This window comes from Mercenaria mercenaria, chromosome 2 (genome assembly GCF_021730395.1).
Source record: "Mercenaria mercenaria strain notata chromosome 2, MADL_Memer_1, whole genome shotgun sequence".
In the NCBI taxonomy this organism is placed as follows: Eukaryota; Metazoa; Mollusca; class Bivalvia; order Venerida; family Veneridae; genus Mercenaria; species Mercenaria mercenaria.
In genome coordinates, this window is record NC_069362.1 from 66414889 (window position 1) to 66441857 (window position 26969).

At 36.0% G+C, this 26969-nt stretch overlaps 2 protein-coding genes across 2 annotated transcripts in view; one reads left to right on the top strand and one right to left on the bottom strand.

Moving 5' to 3' along the window:
• The window catches only part of LOC123564148 (GATOR complex protein NPRL3-like), a 33479-nt gene extending 25654 nt beyond the window's left edge, over positions 1-7825 (bottom strand). Inside the window, exon 1 of the mRNA XM_045357506.2 lies at positions 7666-7825. Coding sequence (XP_045213441.1) covers positions 7666-7783 — 118 coding nt within the window. The 5' untranslated portion in view covers positions 7784-7825. The remainder of the gene's footprint in view (positions 1-7665) is intronic.
• A 29-nt stretch (positions 7826-7854) lies between these two features.
• LOC123564150 (ATP-dependent RNA helicase DDX50-like) overlaps positions 7855-26969 on the top strand; it is a 36843-nt gene continuing 17728 nt past the window's right edge. Inside the window, exons 1-9 of the mRNA XM_053536818.1 lie at positions 7855-8009; positions 14149-14368; positions 14859-14942; positions 16257-16276; positions 17732-17809; positions 19604-19721; positions 21556-21741; positions 22216-22355; positions 25871-26074. Coding sequence (XP_053392793.1) covers positions 7905-8009; positions 14149-14368; positions 14859-14942; positions 16257-16276; positions 17732-17809; positions 19604-19721; positions 21556-21741; positions 22216-22355; positions 25871-26074 — 1155 coding nt within the window. The 5' untranslated portion in view covers positions 7855-7904. The remainder of the gene's footprint in view (positions 8010-14148; positions 14369-14858; positions 14943-16256; positions 16277-17731; positions 17810-19603; positions 19722-21555; positions 21742-22215; positions 22356-25870; positions 26075-26969) is intronic.

Sequence of the window (26969 nt, forward strand, 5' to 3'; positions counted from 1 at the left end):
ATCTGTCCAAATGATCAGCATTTGCATACGAAAGTTGGTGGGGTAAGGAATTTACATTATCACAGCAGTTTCGCCACAAGAGTACACAGCATGTATGCAGCAGGAGTACACAGCATGTACGCCGCAGGACTCTGGCCAGGAGTACACCACATGTACGCCGCAGGAGTACGCAGCATGTACGCCGCAAGAGTACACAGCATGTACACCGCAGGGGTAGTACACCGCAGGCTCATTTGCATGTGAAAAGTGTATGTGCCGCGTACGTGCTGTGTACTATTTCTCGCATACTAAATTCCTCCAGCGTACATCCTGTGTACTATGTAGTCCACAGCATGTACCCAGCAAGTAGTACGCGGCAGAGCTCATTTGCATGTCAAAAGCGTACTACAAACGTACTATCGGTGTATGTGCGGTGTATATCCTGCGTACTATTTAAAGCCCTTGATTTTAGTACACATCATGTACGCATCATATACACTGTATGTACACAGCAAAAGTACGCAGCAGGCCTTTTTCTTCTGTAAGGGTTATAGGGAGGGGACCTTAAAATAATTCTATAGAATAATTTTCATGAAGATCCATCAAGTGAACCTAAGAAGTCATTCAAAGATATTTATTCTTTTAGCTCTAGTGGCCTCTAAAAGGTCCATGTGCCCCTATTCGAAAAGACATTGGGGGAGGACCTTATAATGATGCTACAGACCGTATCTGATGTTTTGACACCGTCCTCTTTAAGGGAAACAGTTTCAACTTTTTAAATGTATTTCAGAATAGTCTGTGAGATTGCAAACACACATAGTTTTTCCATAAAACAGTCAGATAAGGATTCTCTTGTAAGTATATTAAGCTAGGTTGTTTGGCACCCCTGACAGAAACATCTTGCCAATAAAAGTGAAAGTGTCCAGAGAGCTGCGACCAGGTATATTTGTAATAATCATGATTTTACCAGCAGTGTAACACTAATGATAAACAGCCTCCACTGGAAAACTCCAGAACATCAAAGGGTTAATAAATCTCTCATATTCCTGTATAAAATTCAACACCAGCTTGTTTATGTTGATCATGATCACCTCTTACCCACTAGAAATTTGAACCCCAGTCCCAAATTCCATATCACCTGAATTCTTCTACCCTAGAACTACACATTCCTGGAACAGTCTCCCTGGTCATATCCAGTCTAATCCCAGCCTCAATATCTTTACCCAGAGGCTGGTGACAGTCATTCCTTAGCTTGTAACTTACTGGTTTCACTTTCAACCTTTACACTCTTATTTTTATCTTTATCTTTTAACACTTATACATGTAGATTAATACTGTTCCCTGACAAGTCCTAATCTTAAATGACTGTTTTGGAGTACCAACTAGAACTAAATAAATGAAAATAAAACCAGTGTATAACTTATTTTATCAATAAAATGTTTTGAATACATTAAATAGGACAGATAAGTATGTTTAATATTTTTTTAAGAAATTTCTCCTGGTGTAGACTTTAATAGCAAATATCTATTTTATGTTTCAAGTCAAAAGCTTTGACAGTAACAGAAATATTTGACTTTATCAAAAAAACTTTAACCAAAATATTCTAAGTAAAAAAGGAGCATAGCGCTGTCAAAATTCGAATCAGAGTTATGAGGATTGTTTTTCCTTATGTAGACATTGATAGTAAATAACTGTTTTAAGGTTTGTTAGTAACAGCTGTATTTGACTTTGATAACCAACAGTGACACTGGGGCAAGTGCAATAGCTCTTTTTCTTTGAAAAGTCAAGCTAACAAGAGCTGTCACAGGAGACAGCGCACTCGACTATTTCGATGCTGGATAGTGAAACTGGGCACATCTGAGGAGACTAGAGCTGTCACTGGAGTGTTTAATGACTCCAATTGAGGATGAAGATATTGCACAACAGCCTGAGTCTATGTCAAAAATATCAACTTAAAGTAATAAGAGAGTAGTAACTGAGATAAAGATAAAATGTATCAAAACAATATATAAGTATATCCTAAGCAAAAAGGGGCATAATTCATTAAATATTGGTGCCAGAGTTATGCACCTTGTGTCATATGGTGTGGGTGATGATGTTGAACAACTGTTTTAAGTTTGAATCAAATCCATTCAGTAATAACAGAGACAGAGTGAAAGTGCATCAAAACTTTAACCTGAAATTCTAAGTAAAAAGGGGGAATAATTAATGAAAAATTGGTGCCAGGGTTATGCACCTTGCGTCATATGGTGTGGGTGATGATGTTGAACAACTATTTTAAGTTTGAATCAAATCCATTCAGTAATAACAGAGATAGAGTGAAAGTGCATCAAAACTTTTACGTGAACTTCTAAGTGAAAGGGGGGATAATTCATGAAACATTGGTGCCAGTGTTATGGCCCTTATGTCAGATGATGTGGATGACGATGAGGAATAAGTATTTCAAGTTTGAATCAAATCCATCAAGTAATTACAGAGATAAGTTGAAACAAGAGGACCATGATGGTCCTGAATCGCTCACCTCTTCCCACATGACCCAGGTTTGAGTATGACGTTGTTTTTTCTATTATTTGACATAGTGACCTAGTTTTTGAGCTCATGTGACCCAGTTTTGAACTTGATCTAGATATTATCAAGATAAAAATTCTGACCAATTTTCATGAAGATCCATTGAAAAATATGGTCTCTTGAGAGGTCACAAGGTTTTTCTATTATTTGACCTATTGACCTAGTTTTCGAAGGTGCGTGACCCTGTTTTGAACTTTATCTAGATATCATCAAGGTGAACATTCTCACTAATTTTTATGAAGATCTCATGAAAAATATGGCCTCTAGAGAGGTCACAAGGTTTTTCTATTTTTATACCTACTGGCCTAGTTTTTGACCGCATGTGACCCAGTTTCGAAACTGACCTAGATATCATCAAGGTGAACATTCAGATCAATTTTCATGAAGATCCATTGAAAAATATGGCCTCTAGAGAGGTCAAAAGATTTTAATAATTTTAGACCTACTGACCTAGTTTTTGACCGCAGTTGACTCAGTTTCAAACTTGAGCTATATATCATCAAGATAAACATTCAGACCAACTTTCATACAGATCCCATTCAAAAGTATGGCCTCTAGAGAGGTCACAAGGTTTTTCTATTTTTAGAACTAATGACCTAGTTTTTGACCGCACGTGACCCAGTTTCGAACTTGACCTAGATATCATCAAGATAAACATTCAGACCAACTTTCATACAGATCCCATGAAAAATATGGCCTTTAGAGAGGTCACAAGGTTTTTCTATTATTTGACCTACTGACCTAGTTTTTGATGGCACGTAACCAAGTTTCGAACTTGAACTAGATATCATCAAGATAAACATTCTGACCAATTTTCATGAAGATCCATTGAAAAATATGGCCTTTAGAGAGGTCAAAAGACTTTTCTAATTTTAGACTTTTGACCTAGTTTTTGACTGCAGTTGACCCAGTTTCAAACCTGACCTAGATATCATCAATATGAACATTCAGACCAACTTTCATACAGATCCCATGAAAAGTATGGCCTCTAGAGAGATCACAAGATTGTTTTATTATTTGACCTACTGACCTAGTTTTTGAAGGCACGTGACCCAGTTTCAAACCTGACCTAGATATCATCAAGGTGAACATTCTGACCGATTTTCATGAAGATCCATTCAAAAGTATGGCCTCTAGAGAGGTCACAAGGTTTTTCTATTTTTAGAACTACTACCTAGTTTTTGACTGCACGTGACCCAGTTTCGAACTTGACCTAGATATCATCAAGATGAACATTCAGACCAACTTTCATACAGATGCTATGAAAAATATGGCCTTTAGAGAGGTCACAAGGTTTTTCTATTATTTGACCTACTGACCTAGTTTTTGAAGGCATGTGACCCAGTTTCGAACTTGATCTAGATATCACCAAGATGAATATTCTGACCAATTTTCATGAAGATCTTTTGAAAATTATGACCTCTAGAGAGGTCACAAGGTTTTTCTATTTTTAGACCTACTGACCTAGTTTTTGACCGCACGTGACCCAGTTTCGAACTTGACCTAGATATCATCAAGGTGAATATTCTAACCAATTTTCATAAAGACCCCATGAAAAATGTGACCTCTAGAGTGGTCACAAGCAAAAGTTTACGCATGGACGGACGGACGATGTGCGATCACAAAAGCTCACCTTGTCACTTTGTGACAGGTGAGCTAAAAAGTAAAGTAAGCTATTTATTGTAACGTAAAAGGGAAGTAATTAAAAAAAAATTATTGTAAGTGAACAAAAGAAGGATCTGCCAAATAAATCTGTTGACATAAATGAAATTTCAGATCAGTATCTTCATTAGTTATGGAGATATACCCATTTTAATTTGAAATAAAGGGAGGTAATTTGAAATAAAATCAGTCCATAGTTATCTACCCTGATTGGCTCAGTCCAACTAATGACAATAATGAAATTTCAAATAAGTCCTATAAGTACTTACTGATACAAATCCATTTTGATTACAATCATGGGAGGTAATCAGATATAAAATAACTCTGGAACCTACGATTGGATCTGATTTGTCATGGAATCCAAGATTTATTGTTGCTGAAGATATTTTGGAAGTTTGTATCAAATAAAACCATAAATGAAGTATCTATCTGGCTGCAAAAGCCAAAATAGCCAATTTTGGACCTTTAAGGGGCCATAACTCTGGAACCCATGATGGAATCTGGCCAGTTCAAGAAAGGAACCAAGATCTTGTGGTAATACAAGCTGTGTACAAGTTTGGTTAAAATCAAATCATAAATGAAGCTGCTATTGTGCAGACAAGGTCAAAATAGCTAATTCTGGCCCTTTCAGGGGCCATAACTCTGGAACCCATTATGGGATCTGGCCAGTTTCAAAAAGGAACTGAGATCTTATGGTGACACAAGTTTTGTGCAAGTTTGATTAAATTCAAATCATAAATGAAGCTGCTATTGCGCAGACAAGGTCAAAATAGCTAATTCTGGCCCTTTCAGGGGCCTTAACTCTGGAACCCATAATGGAATTTCGCCAGTTGAAGACAGGAATCAAGATCTTATGGTGATACAAGTTGTGTGCAAGTTTGGTTAAAATAAAATCATAAATGAAGCTGCTATTGTGCAGACAAGGTCAAAATAGCTAATTCTGGTCCTTTCAGGGGCCATAACTCTGGAACCCATATTGGAATCTGGCCAGTTCAAGAAAGGAACCAAGATCTTATGGTGATACAAGTTGTGTGCCAGTTTGGTAAAAATCAAGTTATAAATAAAGCTGCTATTGTGCAGACAAGGTCAAAACAGCTAATTTTGGCCCTTTCAGGGGCCATAACTCTGGAACCCATTAAGGGATCTGGCCAGTTCAAGAAAGGAACCGAGATCTTATGGTGATACAAGTTGTGTGCAAGTTTGGTTAAAATAAAATCATAAATGAAACCACTATCGTGCAGACAAGAAATTGTTGACGGACGGACGCATGGACAGACCAACTGACGACGGGTGATCACAAAAGCTCACCTTGTCACTATGTGACAGGTGAGCTAAAAAAAACGATCATTATAGTGCATTTCGTAAATCTTAAATATTAGTAATAATTCTGCAGTTATATCACATTTTAAACTGAAATAATTACCACTTTTAAATAAATAATCATCTTCAAACTTTAATGATGATAACTGCTATCAATGTGTACCTTTCTCACTTAATCTTGAATAATTAAACCTATAATCTTAAATCATTTTAAGAGTAATGAAACCAAATTTTAATCACATTAATATTGTAATAAGCTTGTTTTTGTTAAAACTCCTATGGTAAGATGATGTCATGTTAATGTGCGATGATGTCAATCTTTTTGTTGCGACCAAGGAAGAGCAATACTACATTTTATCAAAATTTATGATATCTTCTTTTTAGATTTAGACATACATATATATTAGAATCAGAATAATGTATACTGAAATCACGTTTTACCTAAATTAATACACTCATAATCAGTTACTATTCTGTGGACGTATTACCTCTTTCCGCGTTTTTAATAGGAGAGATCGTGTTTGTATACAAATCCGTTGTATTTTCTATTTTTAGAACTGACAAGACAAAGGTAATGGGTGGGCAGATGCCAAGCGTCCATGTCTTTTTGTAAACAGTGATGTTTTTCTAACGTACGGCTTAAACTTTCTTAAAACACAAATTATATCAATATTTTTTTGATCAAGGCCATTATAAATTAATTGCTAGATTTTCATCCAAATTTTTTCCTAAATGGGGGCGGGGGGTGACATTTCATTTTTTATTTTTCTTTGCCGACGCTTTTATGATTGAATATGTATCTATACTCTTTATATCTTGCTATAGGGACTGTACAGATCAATTATTTTGATTAAAGAAGCAAAAATCATGTGTTAAGTGTATATGTTTGTCACATTTTGATACTTAGCTGGTAGATTCAAGGCATTCCTAGATGCCGACATAAGAATGGTAAAAGCGTCCGTTTTGGCACTTTTCTCAGCGTCTGCACTGGACTCAATGTCATTTATCACAAATTTTATATACGGTCCAAGAAATGAAACCACATCTGAAAGTCTAGTCATTAGGTTACACACTGTTTGGTCATGTTTACTTCCACCAGAAAACATGGATACAACTGTTGAATCGTCTGCAACAGAGGTCTTTCTATCTAATTTTCCCAATAAAAAATCGTTGAATAGATCAAGCAACGTATTGTCGTCGCTAAAACGACAGGCATGCCAATCTTTCAAAACTTTCTGGCCTTTTTAGGCCTGAACAATTAAGAAAACCATTGTTTTTTTGCCGATTCCCATCTCCAGCTGTTTTTGTTTACTAATACACCGCCGGATATTATTGGTAAGTATAAATGCCGTACTGGATGGGTACTCTTACAGATATGGAACTCAGTTGAACATTTTCGTTTTTTGGTTAAATAAAATTTAGGGGGCGGGCGGGTTTGAAGAGGGGGCGGGTGGGGATGAAAATCTAGTAATTATTTTATTGTCGCCCAATGGAAAGGATATAAAACAAGCAATTAATTGATTACTTTTAATTATTATTTCAAAATAAAATGGATAAATTATGAACGCTTAACTTAGAGTGTTTTTTCTAAAACTTTGGAGCATCGTTATGCCGCTATTAAAATCACATGTCATTTAAAATTGTTTTTCATTTTAAAAAAGATATTTAAATAAGAAAATATGAAAATCGTAAGTATTTCAGAACTTTTTGAATTTTTAAAATCAATAAATTATTAGTAAAAAAGTTATTAAAAATTCTGACACCATACACAAACGATGTAAAAACATTTGTTTAGCCCACCACAATATAAACAGGTGTTAATCTCTCCTATAGTGATAAAACATGGTTTTCCTATACATTATTACTTAATTTATGACTTAAAAATACCACCTTATTTAATACTGATAACTGTAATCAATTTAGTACCTTTCCCATCTATTGCATAACAATTGGTGCATTTGTGATGTTAAAAGAATGGTTCCTAAAAGAATTTTACATGCATGTATTAAATAGATCTACATATAAGTGAAATGTCCAAAGAGCTGGAGTCGAAATGTCTTGGGGTCGAAATATTTTGGGGTCGAAATGTCTTTGCTGCTACTCAGGAACGTAGCCTCGGCTATATGTTTGGTATACCTTTGCTTGTGTCTGTTTGCTGACGTTCCCAAGGATATTTAAATAGGAGGCGATCGCCCCTAGTTCCAGATGTTACGAAAATTATCGCTTTTAGCTCCTGTGATACTTCTTCGCTCATTTTGTTTTGAGACAAGGTCAAAGTTCATTGTTCCGTCATTTTCCGTGTTTTTCCGTACCACATTAATATATGCAGCCAGCCGGAAATCCAGAAATTTCCGAAAGTAACCGAGTATGCTGAAATGTCAAACATGGCTGCACGTGGAATTTTGAGACTGGGAACAAAGTTACATTTGACGAGAACTTTTGAATTGAATGTACCGAAAATCTATGTTCTGACATCACAGGTAAATCAAACAAAATGTCTCAACACAAAATTCTAACAAAAACTTTATGATAATTCCTGAAAATGTCCAAGGTCAGTTGTTATCGCGAAAACTAACGACTTAATAAGCTGAACTTTCTGGATTTGCGTTGCAACACAGACACTTGGGGCTTTGACAGGCTTATCTTAGTATTGGTCACTATTCTGCATATTACCACCACACAGACATATCTGACGAACATGAACAAGTTTCCTAAGTAGTCCAACTAAATTATATTGTACGTGAGCCACGATATTGTGATAATTTTTGCAATATCAATATCTTTCCTCCACGTACAACATAGAAAGTACCTTTTCTGTGTTGAGCCTTCCACGACGATTTCAGGGTGGAGAGACAGCAATTTTTAAATCGCATTCAAACTAGGAAGTGTCTAGCCATCCGGTAACCGGACAACTAGCCTGCATTCTAGCTGTCCGGTTACCGGACGGCTAGCAAATTCTCAGGGGATTTTCTAGTCGTCAGGTAATTGATTTCCTAATGAATAAGACGTGATTTTATATAGTTTTAATGTTATTTACTTAAGATATTGATACTTATCTGTAAACAAAATTTTGTGTAAATACATACAATAAACATTTACAATAAATCACTGCATTATTCAGCCAACAAAATGGAAGTTTGCCGAACTCAGTAATGGCAAGATCGATGTGGCGTCACTTAAGGTTGCTAAAATCTGTTCATCTGGAGGCTATCGGAAATTTTAAATTTAAACAAATTTTTCACTGGATTTTCAATTTTCATATTTTAGTATTCAAATATTTTTTAATGAATAACTGTTTTAATTTAAATGACATCTAATTTCAAAAGCGGCAGCGTGATGTTCAAAACTTTAAGAAAAACAGTAGTTAAGCGTTCATAATTAATCCACTTGTTTTATTTTGAAATAATTATATTCAAAATTACTGAATTAATTGCTTTTTTTAAGCTTTCCATTCTTCAAAAAATATATATTAATTTGTGTTTTAATAATTAAAGTTTAGGCCGTTAGAAAAAATATCACTTTTTACAAAATAGCATATTGACATTCGGCGATCAATGTTTTATCATTTCTAAAAATAGAATATCAACGGATTTGTAAACAAACACGATCTCTTGCGTTTAATCAACTGAAAAATCAGATAAGCATTGATATTTTAAGTAAATAACGTTTAAAACTATATAAAATCATTACTTATTCATTAAGAAATCATTTACCGGGTGACTAGAAAATCCCCTGAGGATTTGCTAGCCGTCCGGTAACTGGACGACTAGAACGCAGGCTAGCCGTCCAGTTACCGGATGGCTAGACACTTCCTTCTAACTATTAAAAAACAAAAATAATAGTGAAATTTTAAGATACCTAGAAAGAATATCCATTTTTCCTTCCATTCAATTGATGTTTATGTGAAGTTTGTCGCTATTTTAAACAACACACCCTAAAGTTTACACAAATTTTACATGGCTCCGATTCATGTCACGTGATCGATAACGACCAACCACACTGTCAGCATGTACTGAGTGTAATGGCGGACGTGTAAATACAGGGAGGTAGCCAAACTGAAACATAATAGTGTTTACCCTTTATTAACGTGTTTTACTGTTACGTTTAAACCATAAAATGATTCAGTTTTATTTTGTTTTACAGGGGTTCCATTTGACCCGGGACCCCGGGTCCGGACCCGGGAGATTTTCAAAAGACGTTCAAAGGACCCGGCAGAATACTTGCCTGTGCGTCCTTCGGGACCCGGGGCATTTTCCTTTGATAATCCTTTCTCTTATCATTAATTTCCAGCAGTAAAACTATTTCCACGATAGACAATGTATTCAAAATAAACACTCGCGGTCATGCCCTCCTGTCTTTCTGCCTTTGATCTCTGCTAAATCCCGCCCTTTCTCCTGTAGACATGCTTCGCTGATTTTTTTATCAGCAAGTTACGTCACGGCGAGTGCACATAGGTAACAAGAATCAATGAAGTGTTGAAATTAATTGATAAAGCGAATCACGTGTACTGTCAAAAAGGCGCCAATTATTAAATTATCGTAAGCAGCAGATTACCGAGCATGTGAAAAGTGCCCTACAAGGTTTTTTCATGCCAACTTTAAATCAGACCATTGTTTAGTGATCATATCGTAATTTCAACAAGAAACTTCACAAATTTTGATGAATTTTGAAAGCAAAAATAAGTTTAGAATGTCCGTTCACGGGTCTAATTACACCCGATGTCATATGCATATTTCCAAAATTCCTTAATAAAAACTGACTTTCAGTGCAGTTTTTAATGACAAGTAGCATCATTATTCGAGGAACTATCGCTGATTTAGCTTAGTTTGACAAGTAAACAGAGCAAAAAGTACTTTCCGATGACACTCTGAAAGTGTACCAGTATCTGGATAGTATATTTTGGATACATTTTTATTTTTTTATAGAGTGTTCTAGCACTTTTCTGTTATTAAAAATGAAATGAAATATTGAAGAAAACCCTAATCAAAATAAAATGAATTTTGATAAATATTAGTTTACAATATAAGTCTATAATTATGACCTGAAACTGACATTTTTATCATGCTGTAACATGATCTTGGGTTTATTGTTTTCTTAGGTAAAGATCTACGTATTACTGTATAAAAAATATAGTCAATTATTAATAAATACGGACATGTTGGGACTCCTGTATTTTGGAAAAGGACCCTTCAAAATTTGGGCCCAAGGGTCCTGGGACTCTTGGGTTTTCGGGTCTAGTGGAACCCCTGGTTTTACGATTTCATCGTGTAAATATATTGCCTGATCGTGTTTTTACCTAAATCTAATTTCACCACAGAAAAGGTTGTTAGTGGTTTTGACGTAAAGAGAGGGATTATGACTTGTCACGAAAATATCTCAGAATCAGTTTTGACGTCAAATTATTTGGACTAGTTTCCTAAGCATCTGGTAGCATTTTGAAAATTCCCTAATATATTATCAGGCCTAAATTTACTCAAGATTTCAAACTTCTCATCGTTTACATACAGTGACCTTGTTCTGGACAATTTTATTTAAATAAATCCGACACAAATACACATGTTTTTGGTGTCAATCAATTCATCCCTTAAAAATCTTTCCATTCATACTATATTGGAATGTAACTAAGAGACATGGGACACAAGAGGCTTTGCCTAAACCTTAAACTCCCATCAAAACTGTAAATGTAAATTATATTATTACCTGTCTTGGCTTAATACCAGCAAATTTCTTCGTTATTTTCATCGCATGTGAGTGATTTTGCACTGGACACATCAACTTTCCGTTGGATTTGTCTGTTGCACACGGCTGGCCCGCTGACATGCACAGGTATCAACAACGCAGAACAGGGGAGCCAGTTATGCATACATGTTTGTGTTACACATATGCAGTTGGTTCTGCCAAGTGTCTGTGCGTTGCAAAGCCTGGTAAAGCATAACACAAACGGAGAGAGCTGGGATGACACTAGTCCCAGTTGGAAACTGTTGTTTTGAAGCCATTTACTGTCTGGGCACATACAACACTCGTCTTGGTGGTTCCAGTCAATTATTCAATATCCTCGAGGTACCAGTTTCAGTGACACTAAGAGGCTAAGTATACCACTGGCAGAATTAGATAAATTCTTGGAGAAGAACTAGTCTCATTTATGGATTACTTTAGTGTAGACTTTCCCCAATTCAGATGATGTAAAATAGAGTGGAAAATGTTTCAGCAAAAATATTTTGTACTGTTTATCACAACCGATCCTGATCTGCCTTACAGATTTTCTGTGGGACCTGTTTCAGTTTGACCCCTACCTTATTTCTAAACTAGTCAAGGTAGCCAGTAATTGGCCTTTTGTCAATGTTAACTTTCACAAAGTGAACAACAAACTAAGTAAAAACAATGTTAGGCCTTGTTCATAATAAAGTATAGAGCTTATGTGGCATAAATATAAGGGGGTGGGGTTCAAAGACTGGGCATTTTATGCACCAGCGATTTTTTTCCTTCTTTATAAAGTACCCCTAAAAGGACCTTTTCCCAATTGAAAAATGCAATCTTTTTTCCCAATTATCATCCAAAAATTCCCCAAATGACCAAATTAAGTTTGCATTTTGATGATTGCAGAAGGAAAACATAGTTACATTGACATTCACCATGATTTAACCATTCAAACAGTTTGATGAAAACTGATGATATTTACATTGAATTAAAGGAAGAAGCATTCTAACTGATGTTATTAATTAACTATCAAAATTCCCAATCTGAGTGAAAACCCCGCTATTTTTCCCAATTTATCTGGTACTGGACCTTTTCCCGAAAGGGCAAAAAAATCACTGTGCACATAATTTTGTTGGTAATATTAAAACATACTGTGTTGTATATTCAAAAAGATGCTGTTTATCTCATTTGATAAAATATGGAACCACCGGCCAGCTCATGTCAACAGTATCAGAAGCAAAAGTTAGTTGTCATTTTTCAGATTGGCTATAATTTCTGGTAGATATATTTAAGCCAGTCATGGATTTCAAAGCTGTATAATTCTTAAAAGTAATTGTTGGACTTTCTATCTGCATAAAAATCAGACAGAAAACAAGATGACATTTGCATCAAAACAGAAAATAATTCAAAATGTTCCTGTTTAACCAAAGTGCTAGATCAGACTTTGAGAGCATAAAAAAGTACGTAATAAGAAAAATGTCTCATAATTGGGGTGACCATGGAAATAACAATGCCACCAAACTGTCATTACTTGTCAGCATAACATTTTCTTTGAGCTTATCGAAAGCTGAAATGTTACTGTTAACAAACCTACTATAATTAGTTGCCTAAAATATTGCACTTAGAAATGGCAGCAGATTTTCAGAAGGTCACTGAAACAGGTCAATCACTGAAACGGGTCCTCCTACGATAACAGTTTTTCAGAAGAAAGACTCTTTTTACACTGAACTAGTTTAAAACATCTACTGTTGTTCAGTGTTTGTCTATCAATTATATTACATTGTGTCTGAAATCATTAGTCCTCCACCTCTGATTCATGTGGGGAAGTTGGCAGTTACTTGCGGAGAAGGTTTTGTACTGGTACAGAATCCAGGAACACTGGTTAGGTTAACTGCCCGCCGTTACATGACTGAAATACTGTTGAAAAACGGCGTTAAACCCAAAACAAACAAACAAACAATTATATTATCAGTATGTGAATGTGTCTTGTACAATTCCGTGTTTCTCTCGGACAGGAGTTTAATAATTTAGTCATGACAATGTATCCTATAAATGGCACCAGACTAGTCCTATAAATAAGACCTGATATAACATATTTTTACATTTTGACATCTACCGGTTATGCAAATTAAAAATAAAATGTAAAAAAAAAAATGAATGTTGAAGGTAAAATGAGCATGTAGGTTGAATTTATTGCCAATTCATGACATAATTGGCATTTAAACCTATAGCATGTAAAGCGTCTGCAGTCTGCAGCACTGAAATTTTAATTGGAATCACAGGCTAGGAGTTTGTTTACCAGATGGCTAGATACTTCTTGTAATGTTTATAATATGACTGTCACTGAACTTCAGTTTTGAAGACAATTTATTTTTTAACTAAAATCTAGAGTCAAGTAGTTTAAATTAAAATTAGTATACATTTATCGATGTTTATATGTAATAGATAAATACTGTGTGTATAGCTTAACACAGTATAATTGTGTACTATGCTGATACCAGAATTTTTATCTGAAATTTAGTGTGAGATAGGCAATATTTCAGTCTGAAAATAACACCTTGGAGGGGAAAAGACTATAACAGACAAAAAAATGACATCCTAATGAAAATATTTCTTGTCTTTAATGTGTTTAATGCCAGAAGAGCTCATTGTAATATGTTTTAATGGTATGGTTCAAATATATGCTAACAGTTTAGGTTAAATAAGCACCTTTTTTGGGAGAGGGTGATAGGGTTGATTTCCATCCCCAAAAAGGGCCATAGAAACACTGACTAGTCTCCTGCAATTAGAATTGACTGTTGTTCAAATTTAGCATTATGTGTGCTATGCTGAAGTATCACAGGATATGGTTTTATCAGTTAAGTTTTGGTTTATAAATACAAAACAGTCGTATATAAACCAGATATTGATCTTTTATTGCAGGTTGGCTGTGTGAACTGTGCTGAATCTAGACAGAGACATTTACATTCAGTAGTTCAGTGTTCTCAACATCACATCTTCAATAGACAATTACCAGTGCAACAGTATAGAAGATACAAGACGTCGGAATACTTTGAGGACAGAGAGTCTTCAGAACAAGAAGAGGTTAATGGAGAATTTGACAAATATGGAATTTCAGAGATTACACAGAACAAACTCAGAAGTATGATTGTTGTCAAGGTTACTTTGTCAGTTTACATGAAAACTTTATTATTATCCAAGTCTGTGTTAAAACTGTTTTTATACCCCAGTCACACAGGCGGCGTGGATAGCTACGTCTAGCCACAGGTAGAAACGTAGTAATCCGTACCTGAGCCGTACTTTAATGTAGTAACCCGTATCAATCCGTACGGCTTAGGTACGAATTGGTACGAATTACTATGTTTCTATCCATAGCTTAACGTAGCTATCCGCGCCGTATGTGTGACTGTGGTAACATATGTACTTTAAACTTGTTACAGGTGGGTAGATCAAACTTTTCTGGAAAATCATACATACAAACATTCTTTCAAAACATTCTTAGCATTATGTCTCAAAATTTGTGAGGTGTTTTACATAAAAGCATTTTGGATTTCGTAGTATGAGAGTGTTTGAGACCTTTTTGATTATGCTTGCCTTTTCTCTGGGTTTGATTTGACTTGTGTATATTTTAGGTATGGGTATAAAGTATCTGTTCCCTGTACAGTATCACACATTCAAGCCAACTATTGAAGGAACTGATGTCATTGTTCAAGCAAGTAAGTAATCTATACTCACAATATAGCATTTACTCCTGTAACAACTGCAGGCTTGTATATCACAAAAGTTTCATTAAAAGCATACTTGCATCCAAAATTTAAGGTTGTTTGGGAATTCATTTTACCATGGTTATTTAATTACATGTAATAGTAAGAATGTATTTAAAGAGATACATGCTGAATAATTGTCTATTCAGTACAAGTATTGGCTCATCTATTAATATCAGATTCTGTGCGAGATAGTTGTACCCCCCGACAACAAAGTTGTAAGGGGGGGTATACTGGTTTCAGGTTGTCTGTCTGTCCTTCTGTCTGTCTGTCCATCTGTCCGTAGACGCAATCTTGTGCGCACCATCTTTCCTTATCCCCTTGACAGAATTTAATGAAACTTCACACAAGTGATCAGTACTAACAGTAGTTGTGCATGGGCCATGTAAGGTTCTTTTAGAAAAAAAATTTGCAGAGTTATGGGACTTTGTTTTTTTGTTACTATACTATATACATAGACACAGTCTTGTGCGCACCATCTATCCTCATCCCCTTGACAGAATTTAATGAAACTTCACACAAGTGATCAGTACCAACAGTAGTTGTGCATGGGCCATGTTAGGTTCTTTTAGAAAAAAAATTTGCAGAGTTATGGGACTTTGTTTTTTTGTTACTATACTATATACATAGACACAATCTTGTGTGCACCATCTCTCCTCATCCCCTTGACACAATTTAATGAAACTTCACACAAGTGATCAGTAACAACAGTAGTTGTGCATGGGGCATGTTAGGTTCTTTCAGCGACAAAAATTGCAGAGTTATGGGACTTTGTTTCTTGTTAACATACTATGTACATACAGTCTGCATATGCAATCTTGTGAGTGCCTAATCTACCAAACCCTTACACACAATTTAATGAAACTTCACACAAGTGATCAGTACCAACCCTATTTGTGCATGGTGCATGTTACATTCTTTTAGATAGATATTATGCGTAGTTATGGGACTTTGTTTTTTGTTACTATACTGTATACATACAGTCCACATAATTATGCAATCTTGTGTGCATCAAATTGCAATGTACTGTGTCAGTGCATGCGGGGGGTACATTCATCACCTTTAGTGATAGCTCTAGTTTGTCATACCTTTGAAATGTGTGTTTGTCTAAAGGACAACATATACAGCTGTTTTACTTGCCCAGCTGATTTTTCACTTTCTGGGATAGTTGACCATATCCATAATGTGTCTACACCATTGGAAATTTGGCATCATTAAAATCTTAACTTGGGCAAACAAAATTTAATAGTACATTTATGTTTTCAGGGACAGGCACAGGGAAGACAGTAAGTTTTTGCTTTGATTGTTTCAATGTTCTTCACTCTGTTTAAAATATTCTTCACCTGTTTAAATGTTCTTCACTTGTTTGAATGTTCTTCACTTGTTTGAATGTTCTTCTCTTGTTTCAATGTTCTTCACTCTGTTTAAAATGTTCTTAACTTGTTTGAATGTTCTTCACTCTGTTTAAAATGTTCTTCACTTGTTTGAATGTTCTTCACTCTGTTTAAAATGTTCTTAACTTGTTTGAATGTTCTTCACTCAGTTTAAATGTTCTTCACTTGTTTAAATGTTCTTCACTCTGTTTAAAATGTTCTTCACTTGTTTGAATGTTCTTCACTCAGTTTAAATGTTCTTCACTTGTTTAAATGTTCTTCACTCTGTTTAAAATGTTCTTCACTTGTTTGAATGTTCTTCACTCTGTTTAAATGTTCTTCACTTGTTTAAATGTTCTTCACTCTGTTTAAAATGTTCTTCACTTGTTTAAATGTTCTTCACTTGTTTCAATGTTCTTCACTTTGTTTCAATGATTTTATGGAGTGATTTGGGGCTGTCGATGTAAATTCTTATATGACTAGAAATAGAAATACTTTAATAACCACAAGGTTATGGTGATATGGAGACCACATGGTATTTAGCACCATAAATGCACTCGCGTTTGAAATGAAATTGTACATAGCACAACTATCTTGAAGTTCAGAGCACTGAATGTGTTAAATATAATGCTGTGCAAGTTAATTCACTGTTATTTGTGCTCTGATGCAATAGGTATCACCATCTCTTGTACTGATAAGTATAAACAAACACGTGTGACAAATTACTGTTCGGTGCTATACATGCACAAAGAAACAGTTGTTTTATGTAATTATATACCTATGATCTAAAATTTACAATATAAAAAGTAGAATCAAAATGACACATAACAGAACTTTTTTTGAATATACATTCTCCGAGTTGATTATATGCCATGGAGAACAATTCACTTACACTAAATGAATTATCCAGCCAATATATAGCCTCTTCTGTTATGTATTACTTCTAAATTAACCCTTAGCTTGCTGGCGGCAAGTGATGCTGCCTTTGTGATAAGTGCAGACCAAGATCAGCCTGCACTTCCATACAGTCTGATCATCATGGTCTGCACTGTTTGCCATTCAGTCAGTATCTTTTTTGTTAAGCACCCCATTTAACAGTCAATGATACTGTCCAAATGAAAGATTGACAAGTTCATTATAGAAATTTAGCAGGGAAAGGGTTAAAATGGCTTTTTTCAGAAATGTATGGGATGCTGTCTGTTCATCTGTACATCAGTTTTTGCAAGCAGTAACCTTGGAAACAAGGATTTTAATGAAATGTACCTATGCATTTGTTCTTATGAAACTAAATGACTTGATTGTTGAATGATGATTTAGCTATTTGTTTTCAATATCTTTATTTTTCTGATATGAACCTTATTGTTTCAGCTATCTTTTGCACTACCAATAGTGGAAAAATTGCAGCAAAACCCTGGAAGATTCAGACAAAGGGGCCGAAAGCCATTGGTAAAAAGAAGTTTCGTTTTCTCCAACATAAGAGATATCAATTAATGTATATAATGGAAAAGTTCAAGTATATGTTTTTCTGAAGATATGCATTTTTAAAATCAGATAGAAAAATTTCTTCTTTAACGTGGGTAGTTGACAAAAGTCCCAATCTGGAATGGATAGAACAACATTTCCAGTCGAGCCCACGGCAGGCGTGGTATTTACCTCCCCAGCATCCAATGTAGGACAATACTGCTGGAAACACTACCAATATAAGTATATTATATTATTATTATTGTTATACCAGATTTATATAGCACCCTTTTCATGATCAATTTCACGTTCAAAGGCGCTTTACATAGTTCAAATGCAGCCACACAGGGAGCATAATTCATCTTCTACTAGTACAGACACAGAGTGATCTGACCAGAGGGACAGAGTGAGACAAAGCCCCCACAGAGAGATCAGAAATCAGATACAGGCTTGTCCGGCTAACTTAGCCTAGCTCGTTGCGAATAGACAGCCTGGTTCTTTTAACGTGCCCAGTCATGACCGTGAATTGAACCCAAACCGCTGTTTGGTATTAAATGTTATGCTGTCAAATACCATTACCTCGATATTCAAGGGACTGCAAAATTTGCATTGACGTATCTTTAGTTCGACATAATGATATTGTCTGTCTGGAACTACATTTCATATCTGTGTAGAATGTCTATATTGTCATTGCACCCCCATGCTTCTTTTAAAGGGTTTGAAAGGGACAAGAAATAATATAAAGCATAAATGTGATCTAAATTTTATTGACAAATAAAACATCATAATTCAAAGTACATACATACAACTTTAAAAAAAAATTATTGTAAACGTTAGCATTTTTATTGATACATATTTTATTAAATTTAAACATCATTAGCATTTGCCAGTTAAATACGCATATTGTTACTCACTCATAAATGGCAGATTTTTACTCCGTCAAACAAAACTATTTCGCCCAAATTAATTGTTATATTGGAAAATAGCTTTATACTAATAATTGGAAATTAAATGCAACTTTGCTAACATTTAAATTGGATTAAAGTTAAAAAATAAACAAAACAAACATACAAACTAACCTGATTATGATAAATACATCAACGGACAACAATAGGTTGATTTTCACAGCTTACAAATAACATGGACAAGCTGTGATATCGACAAAACCAAATGTAAAAACAGTACAGGTACGTTGATGGGACTGAAAAATCCCATCAAGTTGAACAAAAAAACGAGCTAAAAATATTGAGGTAACGATTTATACTACCATTGAAATATATAGAGAAAAGTCGAGACAATAATTACTACCATTGAAATATATAGAGAAAAGTCGGGACCGACTAAAAGACATGCTAACTGGAGTATATAGCTAACTGATATCAAGGTAACAATATTCTACTGTATTTAAATTTGCTAAGAAAACTGTTAAGATAAAATATTCATTCTGAAAAGAATCTTTCTTATGAAGGATAGTAAAACTAATAGTGTATATGTGAAATGAGCATTCCATCAAGAATAGTGTTTCTATAGGCCGCTGTGGTAAGGTTGCCCTACACTGATGTGGCTCCAAACCTCTCTCAGGGTGCAGAATCTTTCATGTGAGGAAGTCCTCTGACTTGCAGGTCTGTAGGTCTACTGGGTACTGGCCTGTAGCTGAGACAATGTTTTGAGGGGCACCTGGGTCTTACTTCACTTTTAAAACTGGAAAAGTTACCAGATGACTTAAATTGTGTAGATGGGATTTTATTCCGAACAAAAATGTTGTTTTCTCTGTTTCAGGTAGTTGTGTTAACTCCAACAAGAGAGTTAGCCAATCAAGTGCGGGAAGAGTTTCAAAAATTGAGTGATAACGTGCAGGTGACGTGTGTATATGGTGGTGTGTCAGCAGTGCCTCAAAGTAAGTCTCATCTCAAATACAAGACCTGTTCAGTTGACCTATATTTGTGTCAATGCGATGTTAAACCAAACAAATAAAGAAGTTTGGCACTTAACTTTTGTCATGAATACATGAATTTACTGTATTTGGTACATTTGTCCATAAAAACGCTAATGGTGTTGTTTTATACAGTAACTGAACTAGATAATGACTTTAAAAAATGAATCAAGTTGCTAGTAATTTATTTATATGATAGATGTAGCACACATGCTACATGTACCTACAAAACCCTGCGAAACCGAAACTCTTACTCTGGCCCCAAGGCTTGTTCATTGTGGAGGGGTTCAACTGTATTCCTTTTCACGGTTTATTATTCCATGAAAGGCATAATCGAGGTCAAGGTCACATTGTTGCCTGCTCTTGTATTTCAAAGAATACAAGTTCATACAGTCTTTATAAGTGTTCTGTCTTAAAGTCCTTTTTATACACCCATCTCTGAAAGAGTGGGGCATATTATGTGAACGTCTGCGGCGGGTAGGCAGGCTGTTTCCAAAGCATATCTGCTCTCAAAGTTGAACAGTCAAATCACGTCAGTCACACTTGGATTATGGCCCTTGAATTACTTGAAAAACTGCAAATTTAGCCTTGTCCGCTCTCTAAGTCAAACAGTTTTCATCCGATCATTACCAAACTTGCTGACAATGTTTGTGGACATAATATCTCGGCCAAGTTGGATAACCAGCCAAATCACCCCAGGCACTCGTGGATTATTGCCCTTGAATTACTCGAAAAACTGCGAATTTAGCCTTGTCCTCTCTCTTAAGTCAGACACTTTTTATCCAATCTTCACCAAACATGCTGACAATGTTTGTGGGCATAATATCTTGGCCAAGTTCTATAAGCAGCCAAATCGCCCCTGACACTCTTGGGTTATAGCCCTTGAATTACTGGAAAAACTGCGAATTTAGCCTTGTCTGCTCTCTTAAGTCGAACAGTTTTCATCCTATCTTCACCAAACTTGCTGACAATGTTTGTGGGCATTGGATCTGGGCCAAGTTCAATAACCAGCCAAATCACTACATGCACTCTTTGATTATGGCCCTTGAATTAGGCCAAGTTTGATGACGGGCGTATTTTGAGACAGTCTGGCACTGTTGTTAAAATGTCAAAAGATACTGGAAATTTAACTTTGACTTTAAAAATGTTCTCAAAAAGTTGTTAAATATGGTTAAAAAGACCTTGAATTGAGTGAAATTCTTTAATGTATATAAATATGGTTATCTAATATCTAGAACAGGGTTGAACTGCCAGTGGGATGGAAACACTGGTTCCTAGCTTGCACATTCTTTATTGCATGAAATTGGCATCCAGCAATGTTCAATCTTCCATTTCCAGTTGTCAAATCGTCTTGTTATTTTGATAAAAAAGTGATAGATAAAGTTAGGAACATTATTGAGCAAGGTTACTGTTGGTGACTGAACAGAAATATATCGAAACTTCACTTCTTTTTGGCCAACCTACGACAGTAATTTTCTTACCTCCAAAAACTCCTGTTTTGAAAGATAAGATCCAGTTATATTATTCCTAGAAATATAGAAAAATTTGTGTGTGAAAATAAGGAAAAGAAGTCTTTAAAAAGTTCTTGAGTTGTAATGTGGTTAGTCTATAAGAACTCTGGAACAAAACTAGTGTTAAAAAATGCTACAAGAAAACAGTTGGGAAGTAGATCACCTTAAGAAAAAATTTCTGCCTGTTATTTTCAGAAGAGTGTATTTTATGAATATGGATAAAAGATACTTGTTGAGATGATACGTTCTACAAGTTCAACATCTAAAATACATGTGTATATTTTCAGTTCAAGCTATTAGAAATGGTGTAGATGTTGTTGTTGGTACACCAGGTAGGATGAAGGATTTGATGGAGCAGGGTGTTCTCAGTCTCTCCCAGCTGGAACATGTTATACTTGATGAGGTGGACCGTATGCTAGACATGGGCTTTGATGAACAAGTAGAAGATATAATAAAAGACTGTTATACAACTGGTTTGTAGCTTTTATTCTTTTGACCAACAACTCAAAAAGCTGTCAGTTGATTTCAAAAGCTTAATAAAATGTGTTACTTTAGTTTTAATGTTTGTGTGTGATGTCAGAAACAGGTGGTCTTAGTTGTGTGTATGTGATAGCAGACACAAGTGGTCTAGAGTTTTGAGATTTGTTTTCATGAAACGATGGTTATATACATGCATGTGAGAGATTTTAGTTGAAAACGTGCTGTATAGTTACCAAGCTATTTAAAGAGGCTGCTTGAAATTTTAACATTGTATAAAAATGCAGTATGACAATGCAAAGTCTTTTAAGAGTAATTTCTGCTTAATTTTATTTATTATTAAGTTCTTTTTCTCATTTCAACTTCTAACTTTGGATATGTATCTCAAATTACAGAGAGAAAAAAAGCATCTTTAAAATAATGTTTTTGTAATTTCCCTGTATATGTGACCTGCTCTGAACTGATTACAGGAGAGAAACCCCAGACTATGTTATACTCGGCTACTATGCCAGATTGGGTGAAGCGTACAGCCAGGAATTACCTTGACAATGATTATGAATTGATCAGTCTTGTTGGTGCACAATCTGAACAAACTGCCACAACAATTAAGGTAAGAAAAAAACTGCAATAAAGGTAAGGAAAAAGAACTGCCACAGATATTAAGGTAAGGCAAAGAAAAAGCATCTATAATAGAAGTAAGAAAAGCAAATTGCAACTACAATTAGATAAGGAAAACAAGCTGTAATTAAGGTAAGGAAAAACAAAGTACCACTACAAATAAGGTAAAGAAAAACAAGGTGCCACTAGTACTACAATTAAGGTAGGGAAAGCAAACAACAGCTACAATTCAGGTAAGAAAGCCAAGCTGCAACTACAATTTAGTTAGGGAAACAAAACAGCAACTACAATTCAGGTAGGGAAAGCAAACAGCAACTGTAATTCAGGCAAGAGAAACAAACTGCAACTACAGTAAGGATAACTGTAAAAAGCAACTGCAATTCAGGGAGGGAAAGCAAACAGCAACTGCGATTCATGTAGGAGAAACAAGCTGCAGTTCAGGTAAGGAAAAAGCAACTGCAAGTCAGGGAGGGAAAGCAAACAGCAACTGCAAATTCAGGTAAGAGAAAATAGCTGCAACTACAATTCAGGTAAGGAAAAAGCAACTGCAATTCAGGGAGGGAAAGCAAACAGCAACTACGATCCAGATAAGAGAGCCAAGATGCAACTACAATCTAGGTAAGGAAACCAAACAGCAACTACTATTCAGGTAAGAAAGCAAAGCTACAACTACAAATCAGGTAGGGAAAGCAAACAGCAACTACAATTCAGGTAAGAAAGCAAAGCTGCAACTACAAATCAGGTAGGGAAAGCAAACAGCAACTACAATTCAGGTAAGGAAAACAAACAACTACAGTTAAGGTAGGGAAAGCAAACAGCAACTACAATTCTGGTAAGAAAGCAAAGCTGCAACTACAAATCAGGTAGGGAAAGCAAACAGCAACTACAATTCTGGTAAGGAAAACAAACAACTACAGTTAAGGTAGGGAAAGCAAACAGCAACTACAATTCTGGTAAGGAAAACAAACAACTACAGTTAAGGTAGGAAAAGCAAGCAGCAACTACAATTTAGGTACTAAGGAAAACAAACAGCAACTAGTTGAGGTAAAAGAAATAAGCTGCAACTGCAGTAAAGGTAGGGAAAACAGTCAGCATCTACAGTTATGATAAGAAAAACAAAGTTATAGCAACGATAGCATCTACTTACTATAGGCTTATATATATTGCAGGGTTTGACTGTTTACCATTATTGTGTAAATTATTGCTCTAGGTTAAAAAATGGGCATGCCTATAGGTGTGACATGTTTATAAATTAGGCTGATATAAAAGAAACTTTGAATATCTTCTTCTCTGAATCCATAATAGCTAGAGCCTTGATATTTTGCATACAATATCAGGTTTGACTTTTATAATTGTTCAAATTATTGCCTAAGGGCGAGAAATGGCTAAGCTCCATGAGTGTGACATGTATATACTATAGACTTATATATAAGAGACTTCGAAAATCTTCTTTGAAGCCATAATACCTAGAGCCTTGATATTTGACATTTGATATCAGGGTTTGACTGTCTAATAGTTCAAGTTTGCACTAGGTTCAAAAATGGCCACACCCCTAAGTGTGACATCTGGGGGAGACATATTGTTTTTGCCCCATCCGTGCGTCACACTTCATTTCCGGGCAATAACTGGAGAACCATTTGACCTAGAACCTTCAAACTTCATAGGGTTGTAGGGCTGCTGGAGTAGACGACCCCTATTGTTTTTGGGGTCACTCCGTCAAAGGTCAAGGTCACAGGGGCCTGAACATTGAAAACCATTTCCGATCAGTAACTAGAGAACCACTTGACCCAGAATGTTGAAACTTCATAGGATGATTGGTCATGAAGAGTAGATGACCCCTATTGTTTTTGGGGTCACTCCGTCAAAGGTCAAGGTCACAGAGGCCTGAACATTGAAACCCATTTCCGATCAATAACTAGAGAACCACTTGTCCCAGGATGTTGAAACTTCATAGGATGATTGAACATGCAGAGTAAATGACCCCGATTGTTTTTGGGGTCGCTCCGTCAAAGGTCAAGGTCACAGGGGCCTGAACATTGAAAACCATTTCCGATCAATAACGAGAGAACCACTTGACCCAGAATGTTGAAACTTCATAGGATGATTGGTCATGAAGAGTGGATGACCCCTATTGATTTTGGGGTCACTCCGTCAAAGGTCAAGGTCACAGAGGCCTGAACATTGAAAAGCATTTCCAATCAATAACTAGAGAACCACTTGTCCCAGGATGCTGAAACTTCATAGGATAATTGTTCATGCAGAGTAAATGACCCCTATTCTTTTTGGGGTCACTCCGTTAAAGGTCAAGGTCACAGGGACCTGAACATTGAAAACCATTTCCGATCAATAACTAGAGAACCACTTGACCCAGAATGTTGAAACTTCATAGGATGATTGTACATGCAAAGTAGATGATCCCTATTGATTTTGGGGTCACTCTGTTAAAGGTCAAGGTCACAGGGGCCTGAACATTGAAAACCATTTCCAGTCAGTAACTTGAGAACCACTTGACCCAGAATGTTGAAACTTAATAGGATGATTGGTCATGCAGAGTAGATGACCCCTAACAATTTTGGTATCACTCTGTTAAAGGTCAAGGTCACAGGGGCCTGAACATTGAAAACCATTTCCGGTCAGTAACTCGAGAACCACTTGACCCGAAAGATGAAACTTCATACGATGATTGGTCATGCAGAGTAGATGACCCCAGGGGCCTGAACATGGAAAACCATTTCCAATCAATAACTTTAGAACCTCTTGACCCAGAATGTTGAAACTTCATAGGATGATTGTGCATGCAGAGTAAATGACCCCTATTGTTTTTGGGGTCACTCCGTTAAAGGTCAAGGTCACAGGGGCCTGAACATTGATAACCAGTTCCGATCAATAACTTGAGAACCACTTGACCCAGAATGTTGAAACTTCATAGGATGATTGGTCATGCAGAGTAGATGACCCCTATTGATTTTGGGGTCAGTCTATTAAAGGTCAAGGTCACAATGGCCTGTTCATGTAAAATCATTTTTTGGAAATAACTTGAGAACCACTTGACCTAGAACGTTGAAACTTAATAGGATAATTGGACATGCAGAGTAGATGACCCCTATTTATTTTGAGGTCACTTGATCAATGGTCAAGGTCACAGGAGCCTGAACAGTGACTTGAGAACCACTAGGCCAAGAGTGTTGAAATTTAGCTGGATGACTGGACATGCCAAGTAGATGATCTCTATTGCAGCCAACCATCAGTGTCTCTTTGACTTTTGCTCCTGACCCCTATTGACTTCTTGCCTATACCACTTTGCATTAGGGGAGACATGCACCTTTTTACAAAAGCAATTTCTAGTTCCATTAGAAATCTTTTTACACTGGCAAGGGCTTTAGAGTCAATGACCCTCTTGTTTTGTCAGTTATGTTTGTATGATTTAAGTGTACAGTAATAACGTCAGTAGAAAATTTCTCCTTGTGAACAGCTATTTTTGTAACAGACAAAGTTGTCTTGTTTCAGCAATATGCAGTACCATGTCGAGCCACAGAACAACCTGCATTGATAAGTGACTTTGTGAAACTGTTTGTGAAGAAGGATGGAAGAGCTATTGTATTCTGCCAGACCAAGAAGGAAGTGGACCAGCTGTGTCTAGGAGTTCTGAAAAAGGAAGCCAAAGGATTTCATGGTGATATTGCACAAGCTTCACGAAGCTATATCTTAAAGGTAAGCTTTTAACCTTTATCATGCTGTACATGATTGATTCTGCCTTTATGACCGTTATAGATCATGATCAGCCTGCACATCTGTATAGTCTGATCAAGATCTGCATTGTTCGCTATTAAGTCAGTATCTTTTCTAGTAAGCACTTCTTTTAACAGTTAATGGTACTGTCCAAATTGAAAGATGGACAAGTTCATTATAGAATAAGGGTAAGGGTAAGTACATCCTGGTCAGGATATCTATGACACTGTTGTTAGCAATCCTAGTATGATTCCCAGTTTTCACTGATATCCTGATTAGAGTTCAGTACTGGCTGAATTTTTGCACCGATATCCTGACTAGTGTTCAGTGCTTGCTGATGTATTCACTGATATCCTGAGTAGTGTTCAGTGCTGGCTGATTTATTCACTGATTTCCTGACAAGAGTTCAGTGCTGGCTGATTTAATTCACTGATATCCTGACTAGCGTTCAGTGCTGGCTGATTTATTCACTGATATCCTGACTAGCGTTCAGTGCTGACTGATTTATTCACTGATTTCCTGACTAGAATTCAGTGCTGGCTGATTTATTCACTGATATCCTGACTAGCATGCAGTGATTGCTGATTTTTTCCCCCACTGATATCCTGACTAGTGTTCAATGCTGGCTTATTTATTCACTTATATCCTGACAAGTTCAGTGCTGGCTGATTAATTCACTGATATCCTGACTGGAGTTCAGTGCTGGCTGATTCATTCACTGATATCCTGACTAGCATTCAGTGCTTGCTGAATAACTTCATTGAGTACTGTTTCCATTAGTATATACAGCAGATGTAAACCTGACACACCAGCTATGGATAAGTTGTTCCATCTTTTCATGGGTTGAACTTTCTTTAGCTTCCATTTTAAAGGAGAA